This window comes from Vulpes lagopus, chromosome 5 (assembly GCF_018345385.1).
Source record: "Vulpes lagopus strain Blue_001 chromosome 5, ASM1834538v1, whole genome shotgun sequence".
NCBI lineage: Eukaryota > Metazoa > Chordata > Mammalia > Carnivora > Canidae > Vulpes > Vulpes lagopus.
This window is the reverse complement of record NC_054828.1, coordinates 77223509-77234145: the sequence shown is the minus strand read 5'-3', so window position 1 is coordinate 77234145 and position 10637 is coordinate 77223509. Positions and strand designations below refer to the sequence as shown.

General features: G+C 49.1%; 1 protein-coding gene across 5 annotated transcripts in view; it reads right to left on the bottom strand.

The window, feature by feature from the left end:
• Positions 1–2812: 2812 nt before the first annotated feature.
• The window catches only part of ZNF697 (zinc finger protein 697), a 32404-nt gene continuing 24579 nt past the window's right edge, over positions 2813–10637 (bottom strand). For 4 of the 5 annotated variants that reach the window (XM_041755906.1, XM_041755908.1, XM_041755907.1 and 1 more), the window contains exons 2-3: positions 9011–9290; positions 2813–7610 (exon numbers count right to left, since the gene is read on the bottom strand). In XM_041755906.1, the coding sequence (XP_041611840.1) occupies positions 6166–7610; positions 9011–9290 (1725 nt within the window). In that variant the 3' untranslated portion in view covers positions 2813–6165. The other variant, XM_041755910.1, reaches the window with a different exon arrangement.

Sequence of the window (10637 nt, the reverse complement as noted above, 5' to 3'; positions counted from 1 at the left end):
TCCCCCACTAGGAGCCAAATCCCAAAAGTCACACTTCGAGTTTGCAAAATAATTCACCATAAGGAAGCTGGGGTTGATGTTAGGCAGAGAACAAAACCAGTCTTCCCCTTCTCTGTTCTGGAGCACTAGAACACGTGAGCCTCTCCCACTCATACCTATAGCCCCAGCATCAAGCACCACTCCCAGCACATGGGCACTCAGCCTGATCTCGGGGTCTCTGCTTTTAACAAGCCACAGCCTCCGGGTACCGGGTAGGCCTCCCATACACAGGAAATGGGTCCGGGACCTCATGGGAACATCTCTGCAGAAGAACCACTCCAGACCTCATGGGTCAGGGAAGGCATCTCAGGGGAGCTGCTTCTGTGAATAAATGATGACATCAAACTACTTCCAGGGAATCCCCAGTTTCCAGCAACTGGTGAGGCCCGGGACCGTTGAGACCTTTCACTTAGCACAAAATCTCTCCAAATATAGATGCGCGGAGGCCAGCTTGAGAACTGCACACACACTGATACCTTTTTTAAGCTTTCCTAAGCACATGGCAGCTTGGTACAGGAAACATCTTGCCACCCAACTCTTTGGTTTCCAGAACTCAGCATCTATGGTTGCTGTGATGAGGCCGGTCACCTGGTGGATGCAGACAAGTCTGGGAACAGTCATCTGGGTCCCAGTTGGAAATTGAAAACCACTGGAACGGGCTTTGGGTGAGCAGAGGGGGGCCTTGAAAACACAGGCGGGCAGCAAGGAACTGAAATCTGCAGACACTTGAGGCTCTGACAAGGAGAGAGAAGAGCCCAACGCTAGTCTGTTTAAGCTGGAGACCCGATGGGTGAGCTCCTCCTTTTTCCCTCCAGGAGCAAAATTCAGGAAACAACTCTATTGCCAAGGGCAGCTCAGAAAAGGAGTAATGCATGGAATTTTGCTTTGTTAAGTGAACTGAGACAGAATGAAGATCAGAAAGAAGGGAAGGCAGGCAGTCTATGACCCGCAAAGATAAAGAGAGGCCAGCAGCAGCCAGTGCCGCCCATCTGGCATTATCTGATGAAGGGCGAATACAGGCACTTCTTCTGGCCCTTATTATCTATGTGGGGAAGATGTACGTGAAAGGTAGGCCTAGCAGGAGTGGACAGGCAGCAAAGCCTGCTGCATGGGACAATGCCCTTTGCCTCCGTACTCCCTGATAGAGGAGAGGATGTGAGGCTCATCAGCTTTACTTACGGCAATCCCCAAGAAAGCAAGCCTGATGGATTCTATAGACTTTTCAATCCTGGTTACACATTAAAGTTGCCTAAGAGGTCTATGTAAAGTTATAGGTACTTGGACTTCACCCCAGATCAGCCAGCCAATGTCTGGAACAATTTTCTGGTTGTTGTCAGGTTTGCTGTTGCTGTTGTTTTAGGGACAGGAAGGGACAGAGGGAAAGGGAGAGAGAAAATCTTATGTAGGTTCTACTCCCAGTGCAGAGCCAATGTGGGGCTCTATCTCACCACCCTGATATCGTGACCTAAGCTGAAATCAAGAGTTGGACACTTAACTGCCCTGGTGCCCTGAGGGAGTTTTTTGTTTGTTTGTTTGTTTGTTTTGGTTTTTGGTTTTTTGGTTTTTTTGGAGGGGAGGGGTTGTTTTTAAAGCTCTCCAGGTAATTCTACTCTGTAGGTAAGATTAAATTACAAAATCTTGATCTTAAACTAATTCAGCCCAAAGAATTCCAAGTTGACCAGATACATCTTCGCCACCTCAACTCGGGCAGAGCCCTGCTCTAACAGCAAGTTCAGCTCAGCATCCCTTCCCAGCAGAGCCCAGAAGTCCAGGTTCACTACTATGTCCCCAGAGAGCACTGAACAAATGCTTCAAATACTTGGTTTAACAGTTTTCCTAGGGACCAGGAATTAGACTGGTGGTTGCTTTAAACCAGAATAGTCAGGCTTGGGGAAGAATGTTGTAATCCCACAACTGGGTGCCTCCTTCCACGACCTGGCCCTGCCAGGCAGGAAAGGGCTGGTGGATATTCACGCAGGGAGGTAGTTGTGATCATTACAAGAAAACAAAGTGCTTTTCATGCTTTGTGTTTTCTATTTCTTGTGAATCTGAATCCCTTCCTTACAAACTGCTATCTTGTTTCTACGAGGTGGGGCAGAGACCAGCTAAAAAGTATTTTAAGTAAAAGGCCAGTCTAGCTGATAAGTTCCATTCAGTGTTATCAGTAGCTGTTAAGTTACATTTCTGAGAGCTGAGGGAAAGAAAATGCTTTGTTATGTGATTCAGGAATATATCTTTTTAAAATAGATTTAATGCCTCCCTTCCCCATATCAACTTTCCCCTGCCTGCTATCAAAATGCCCCGCAGACTCCTATAAGGTTCATATAAGGAATGAAGAAATCAATACGAGTGGCATAGCATTAACACATTCCCAACATCCTAAAGCTACATTCCTGCAGAAGTATTGGTTAAAATGGGCAAAGTTATTTAGATACTAGCCAGTTCCAGGGTGATCTAGGATCCACTTGAACATTTTTAACACAGGAGTCAGCAAATGTTGTTTGCAGAGATCCAGAGAGTAAATATCTTAGGACTGTGGACCATATAACCTCTATCACAAAGACTCAGCCTTGCTGTTGCAGAGCAAAAGCAGCCACAGACAGTATGTAAGTAAGGTTGTATGGATATGACTGTAATCCAAAACATTTTACTTGCAAAAAGAGACAGGTTAGGTTAGGTAGTTTGCTGACCCCTGTTCTACGAGACAATAGCTTCCATATACTGATCTCAGTGATATTAAATGGATGACAAGGAAGAAAGAATAACATGGAAAAAGACTGATACGGATTTAATGACAAATATTCCATGGTTGCTGAACATTAGAACGCTGTCCAAGGAACCATCATTAAATAAAACAATCTGAAAATAAGGCAATTCTCACATATACAAGTACACACACAAAACCTGTTGCTTTTAAAACCATTAAATTATTCACTATTTTAACAAACAGCTGTAAAATAATATTACAGTGAAGGAAAATGTGCACAAACTTCAGAAACACAGTTCGGATTGTCTATGAACACAGGTTCTTAGTCCGTACTTTTTCACACATGTACAGCCTCTTGATCCTGAAGAGACCACACGGCTCAAGGGGTTAACTTCTCATCTTCTCTTTCCAACTCAGAGCTCAAGATTTAATCAAGCCATTTAACCGACCGAAACTGCTCCAGGTTTTGCTAAGGAAAGAGCAGCCTGCACCTGACCAAATTCCCCAGGAAACAAATGATACACTTGCCTCCACCATCCTTAATGAGCTGATGGATGGAATCTTCAAATGAACATTTTGAAGGGTGAACCACGGTTAATAGAGTTTGCTGAAAAAAAAAAAAAACAAACAAACCCTATTACTCTCAAACTAGATATAAGAAATGACCTCCTGACTGCATTTAAATTCACTTAATGCAGCTATGTTCCCTGAAGAATTGTAAGAAAAATGGAATCACATTTTAAATGCACCATGAGAGTGGGGGTGTTGGTGGTTGGACTGTTTTCTTCTGCTAAGGGATTTGCTCATAAAAGGGATACTGAGGTGGTGGCTGACCCTCTTCTCTCTCGTACCTGAAAGAAGAGAGGTCAATGAAATCCAAAGATTTCCACTGCCACCAAATTATTCTATATAAGCTTCAATCCCCTTTCCCTGCTGAACTGTCTCTTGAAAGCTGCCCATATGTAACACAGCTGATGCAGAAGAGACTGTACAACAGAGTACAATGACAGCAAAAGGCCACATAACCCATAAAGTGGATAATTAATCCATGAACAATCAAAAGTTGGATGAGATTTCATAGGCACAGACTGGAGAGAACTTAAAACGGCTGGAAGAGGTAGATGTGCATAACAAAAAAAAAAAACACACACAAAGGAATAAGATTACCTACAAACTGGTTATATTATTTTCAAAAGAGTCCTAAATACTTAGTATTCAGAGGAAAGAGAATAAATAATGGACGTTTACTTTGTTCATATTACTCAACTAAAAGAAAATAATTAGTATCTTGCAAAATTATCTATCTTTTGAAAATCTATTTGCATTTGCAAATAATAATAAACTGATTAAGAGGGCAAGATCAACAGGCTATATTATACAAGCCCAGAATTCTCGGGATTTTTTTTGAAGGTGTTTTTATAAGGACAAGAACATGCTTTCCTACAGTCCCCAAAGAGGTTCTTTGCTAAAATACAACTGATCAAGTATAAATTACCAGCATCCACAGAAAAAGTTTGCTAGAACTATAAAAAAAATCTTGCAGTTTTTCTTCTTTTCCTTCGAGTGTGCCCAACAGTTTGTGAAGATGCTTCCATGAAAAGTACAGAGCAACTAACAATCACTAGTGAAGGAAACAAGACTGCTTTCCACAACTCTAACTCCTAAAGGCTAACCTAGGGGAGGGATTTTCAGCATAGGTGACTGAAACCTGTACAAGAGTCGTCTAACTACAGCCCCCTACTAGACAGAACAAACCTAAGACACCCTAAATACATGACAAAGACCAGCTTTGTCAACAAAGGACATCTTTGGCCTTTCTAGACTAGCCTTAAGTTTTCCATGAAGCATTAGAATCTTCAGTGTCTTTATTATATAAATCATGACAGGTAAGTCTTTCTAGCAGCTGAGCTGGAGAGCACAAAAGGTCAGACTGTACCTATCCACACGGTCATCTGCCTCTCTTCAAGAACAGCCTACTGTACTCCTGTCCCCAAGTCTTCCTTATGATAGGGGTCATAATACTGATCTAACTTCACAAAGACGTGAGAAACAACGAACAATCATTAAAAATCATAAAGCACTTTACGAATATAAAAGTGCTATTTTGGCATTTATAGAACAACCAGAAAACATTCATTGCTTGTGCTATTTGGCAATTTTGCACTTACACCTCTCCCTGCTTGTGCCTTCCTTGTGCAAAGCCTTGAGCTTTCTACTGTGCCTCCCCGTGTAAGTAAAAGACATTTATTTCTACTCAGACCAAAAGTCCATTACAACGTGGATGACAGTGGCTGTTTGACGATCTCCCGATCTCCCCCGTTACTACCAAGGGGGGGGGGGTGCACCGGATACAGAGTGAAGGCAGATGAGACAAAGAAGCCTTGTACCCCAACATGTGAACATTTGCTCTCCTGGATTTCTCACATAAGGCTGGCAAAACTCTGAGCTAGTTGACTTTTGTAGCAGGTCACTGGGGCAACTGTTGCTGATCTGAGATTCACTGGAAACAAGCATCATGCTGGTCTGGGAAAGCGAAAAGTCACACATAGCTAGGATTGTTTCATTTCCCTGCACTTAGGAGATCACAAGGGAGACCTGAAATACTGGGCTTGGCACACCCCTAACACCTGACATCCACATAGACCACCTTCACCCAGCATGAAGCTAGACTACTTTAAAGGAAGAAGCAAAGAACCAGGGGGCAGGACCAAGATTTCCCAGGTGACCTTAAAACTAGTTATGAATGAGTGTCTAAACTTCAATTTCGCCCTTGAGATCAGTGTGTAAGCTTTCATGCCCGGTTTCCCCTGGATGCCTCAAAATAGCAGCGAACTGTGGCTCAGAGAAAGGAAGGGAAGAATATACAAAATATCCTCTCCAATAGGATCGACAAGGTTCCTCTACTTTTCATGAGACTGCAGCCGATGTGGGGGGACAGGGCGAAGAGTGGCTTAACAGTTGGTGAGACCAGGGCTGAATTATTCATACCTGCCTTTTGTTTTACCCCGTAAGCACGTCCTCCCCTTCCCTGATTCCCACAGGCCCTCAGAGCCCCACTACTCTATCGCCTGCCATCCTGTTCACTCCCCTATCCCCCCAAGTCCCCTTCTTCAAGGTCCTCAAAATGCCTGCACTCCCACCCGCTCTTCACGCCCTGCTGTGCGTATTTGAAGAAGTCACCGCTCAAGCACGTGTCCCCAGCATGCACGTCCTCGTTGGGGAGGAGGCAGGCAAATGATCACATCCCTAAAGAGCAACACTTACTCCACCCTCCCCTTCAAGACCCCCTAACACCAAGAGACTCCCCGGTTCCTCAGATTGTCCCTCCCGCCCCACACCCATTTCCTTCTACGCGGTCTAGTCCCAGGACGTCTACTCCCCCACATGCTCCCCGAGGGCAGCCACCCAGCGGCCCGGCCCTAGCACAGATGCAGCTTCTGGTGCTGCGCAAGGTGCGTTTTGTAGCGGAAGCCCTTGCCACAGCCCGTGCACTTGTGCGGCTTGTTGCCGGTGTGGATGCGGCGGTGGCGGATCAGGTGCGAGCTCTGGATGAAGCTCTTGCCGCACTCGATGCACGTGTAGGGCTTCTCGCCCGTGTGCGTGCGCTGGTGCTGCGTGAGCGTCGAGAAGTCGCTGAAGCGCTTCTCGCACTGGCCGCAGTGAAAGGGCTTCTCGCCGGTGTGCACGCGCAGGTGGTTCACCAGGTGCGAGTTGCGCCCGAAGCCCTTGCCGCACTCGCGGCACACGTAGGGCCGCTCGCCCGAGTGCGTGCGCTTGTGCGTGAAGAGGTGCGAGCTGACGCTGAAGGTCTCGCCGCACTCGGAGCACATGTAGGGCTTCTCGCCCGTGTGCACGCGCTGGTGCTTCACCAGGTCCGAGCGCCAGCTGAAGCGCTTGCCGCACTCGCCGCAGCCGTGCGGCTTCTCGCCCGTGTGGATGCGCTGGTGGTTGGCCAGGTGCGAGCGGCGCACGAAGCCCTTGCCGCACTCGCCGCAGGCGAAGGGCCGCAGCGCCGCCGCCCCCGCGCCGCTGGCCGCCGCGTGCGCGCGCCGGTGGCTCAGCAGGTGCGAGCTGAGGCTGAAGGCCTCGCCGCACTCGGGGCACGGGTAGGGCTTCTCGCCCGTGTGCAGGCGCCGGTGCTTGAGCAGGTCGGCGCGCCAGCTGAAGCTCTTGCCGCAGTCGGCGCACAGGTTGGGCCGCTCGCCCGTGTGCAGGCGCAGGTGGTTGGTCAGGTAGGTGTTGCGGCTGAAGCCCTTGCCACACTCGCCGCAGCGGAAGGGCTTCTCGCGCGCCGGCCGGGCCCGCGCGGGCCCCGCCCCGAGGCCCCCCGCCCCGAGGCCCCCCGCCCCGAGGCCCCCCGGCCCGCCCGCGCCCGCGCCCACCAGCCCCACCACCGCGCCGCACTCGCCCGCCAAGCCGAAGGGCTCCAGGCTGGCGGCGGCGGCGGCCTCGGCCAGGCGGTGGATGCGCTGGTGCTGCAGGAAAGCAGCGCCCGGGCTGAAGCTCTCCCCGCAGTCGGGGCAGATGGTGGGCGCGTCCAAGATGCTGGCCATCAGGCTGTCGAGCTCCCCGAGGTCCACGGCCACCGGATGGTGGAGGCGGCGGAAGCGGCGGTGGGCGGGCTTGTCGCTCCGGTGCCGACTCCCCAGGGAGAGGTGCCGCCTCCAGGGAAGCGTGGGAGCGGGCGGCTGCAGCTCTTCGTCCAGCCGGTTCTCGCCGGCGCTCTCCTCCTCTTCCCGGGGGCTCCGGGAAAGGCCTTCGGACTCCGACAGCCCCAGTCCCGGGAACATCGCCATCTCTGCTACGCCAGGTGGGTAATCCTCCTCGCGGAGAACAGCCCCTTCTTCCTCACTCAGCAGCCCACCTGCAACAGCAAAGGCGGCAGTGCCGGTGACTCTACTACCAAGTAGGGTTCATAGGGTAAAACCCAGAGGAAGCCAGTCTCAGTTAAGAGTGTGGAGCACGGAGGAGTCCCCCCCCCCCCTACTCTCAACCTCCCTCTCTCCAAGGCCCCCACGATTCTAGCCTCTTTTCCACCTGGTGCCTCCTGGGGAAGGCCTACAGGACATTGTGCTCTGAAACCTGGGCGAAGCCCACTCACCTGCCCCCTTGGCTGGCCAGTTCTTCTAGCAACTATCTCGAGGTCCAAGCCCCACCCACTGTACCGAGGCTCTGCTCCACAGAGCCTCCCGAAGGCCTGACAGCTTAAAATGGGCCAGGTGGGACTTTGTGGGATCTTGGAAGAGATTAGCTCACTCTAACAGCTACCAATGCCTTTCAAGGCCCTGGCCGCAAAGACAAGACCACCTGTCCTAACCAGGTAACAGGCTGATTTTTAAAATATAATTTGTTGGGGTAGGACAACAAACCAAACACATCCCAACTTAGGGGCTTCACTCTGCAAGTCGGGCAGGGGGCCTGAGCACAGGACCTAGAGCTGGTGATCACAACTCAGAGACCATCCCAGAACACACACCTGTCTCTCTCTGGCTGCTTGATTCCAAGCAGAGGGCACTCCAGAAAGTTAAGAAAACGTGAAAGACCAGGCGCTTGTGTGCACTGCAGGGGAGAGCAGCGGGAAGTCTGGGACAGGTCATGGGGGTAAGAAATGAACCTCATAGTCTTGGCCATAAGGTATTTCAGCTCTTTTCTGTCCCCAAGTCATGCACAGAGCAGTATAAAGCAATGAATGCCGGGAGATGGAACCAAGGAAGTAGATGGAGGGCCAGCACTTCCTCTTTCCAGGTCAGGAATAGCAAGGGGTTTAGCAGAAGATTTAAGCACTTTGGGCATTATTCGCATGAACCAGGGCAAGTCACTTACCACTGAGCTTACTTATCTGCAAACAGAGATGATGACTGTAACCGTAAACATCTGGAGACTTGGTTTGCTCAGTACTATGCTAAGTCTTCACCTGCAGCAACTCATCTGAACTCCCCCAACAACCTGATGAGGTATGTTCTGATACACGAGCTGTGTCTCCTCTTGTGTTGTTTTGAGACTGTTAATGTGTAGCAGTGTTCTATATGCTGTAAAGTGCTGCGCTAGTGAGTTACCCTCTTCACCCATGCTTACCAGAAGAGCCCACTTCAGACTGGACTGAAGAAAAGGATGTTTCTCAGGCTTAAGGTGATACAGAATCCGCTTAATGGTCTCCACCTGAAGGCTCTCCCACAAAGAATGCTGAGGCTGGTTCTAACTCTAGAGGAGCTAGAAATAATTGTGAGTGGGGCAACTTCCATGAAAATGCCAGCTTTTCCTCACCTGGGCAGATGTCAGACACCAGTTCCCTCTCCTCTGGGTCCCTTCCTAGAGCTTCATCCTGTGGGTTGGAGCCCAGCTCCTGCTCTGGGTGGCCTTCTCTCTTGTCTGCATCCTGTGGATTAGAGCCCATTCCTCTTTCTTCTGGGTTCCGTTCCCTGTCTTCAGAGTTCTCAAAATCAGAGCCCATCCTTTTGTCTTCTGAGTCCTGGGCCTCATACACACCCTGTTTATTTTCTTGTTCCATCCAGGAAGAACTGGACAAGGGAGATGACCGGGACCCCTGTTCCAGACAAAACACAGATAAAGGTCAGGTCAGTTTGGCCTCATGTCCTCACCATATCTGGCCTTGATTTCCATGAAAATCAGTGGCATAGTCCAAGAAAATGTGTAGAGTTCCAAGCCTCAGATGACAAATCGCTGCTACACCCCACATTTTAAGATGCACAGAACCAAGCACAAGAGAGGCTGGTCTGGGTGGTGTGGGAACAGTGGCAACTCATTCTGAGACCACATGCCAACTCTCCCTGGATTGGATACATCTCGGAAGTGGATTCTTCTATTACCATGACTTTTTAGCCTTAGTGTGGCTGTTCCCATTTTTCAGCTGAGAAAACCGTAAAGTTCAAAAAGAAGACCCCATTAGCCTTAGACTAACTTGTAAGCGGTAAGGTGGGGATTAAACCAATGAGCACCTGCTGCCTTCCTGCAAGCAGTGAGTGAAAAGAATTCAAGCTTTAGCAGGTCTGCTGGGGGTGGAAGAGGATGCAGGGATCCTCTATGATAGAAGTCATCACTTTAGCCTTACTACATATTTGGCCTTACTATATCCTTTAATTGTAGGGAACCCTGAAGAGGAACGTGACCCCCCACATAACTGGTAACCCCCTCTGCAGAAGAGGCCAACATGTGAATTGTAGGAAGAAAATGACCTCAGATTCCTAAACCTTTTGTAGAGGTCATATTTACATGTAAAGGCCCCTTGCCAAGACTGAGCAGTTGAGCCAAAAATAATCGACTTCTGCCATCCATCACTCTTACAGCTTAGCTCAAGGCAGCAAAGCAGATTATTGGTTAAGGATCTTGAACTAAGACTTTGAAATGTCCAGTACTCTCTGCCTCAGCAGCCCCCAAACAGGACTTACACCAGTACAGCTGAGCAAGATGTTCTCTCCTTGTCTGGGAGCTTTCCCTGCCTCTGTTGAGAGGACTTTCCCCAGGGCAGCCCTGGCTCTGCAGACTCCTGCCAGCCTTACTCCAGGGCTCAAGGCAAGTCAGTTCGCCTCTCATTGTCTCAGTGTCCTCCTCAGTGCCAGGAGGACAATGATACTTATTAACCCTTCTCCCAGGAAGGATGTCAGAGGAAACATTAAAATGGGCTTTGGAAAACACTGTAAAGAGGAATTGATCCTGAGTTTTACAAACATGGAATACATGTGTCATTTCTCTTTCCCATATGGAATACACATTCTCTTTTTAAGTCCCGATGCCATTCCAGCACATCTCAGACATACCAGCACCACCATAATTTCGGCAGACACATTACCCTAAATAGCATATTGTACCCTTTCTCAGAGATGAGAATCTATTCCCTAGATTAGAGTGAAAAATGAAGCTTATCCCTTAAACA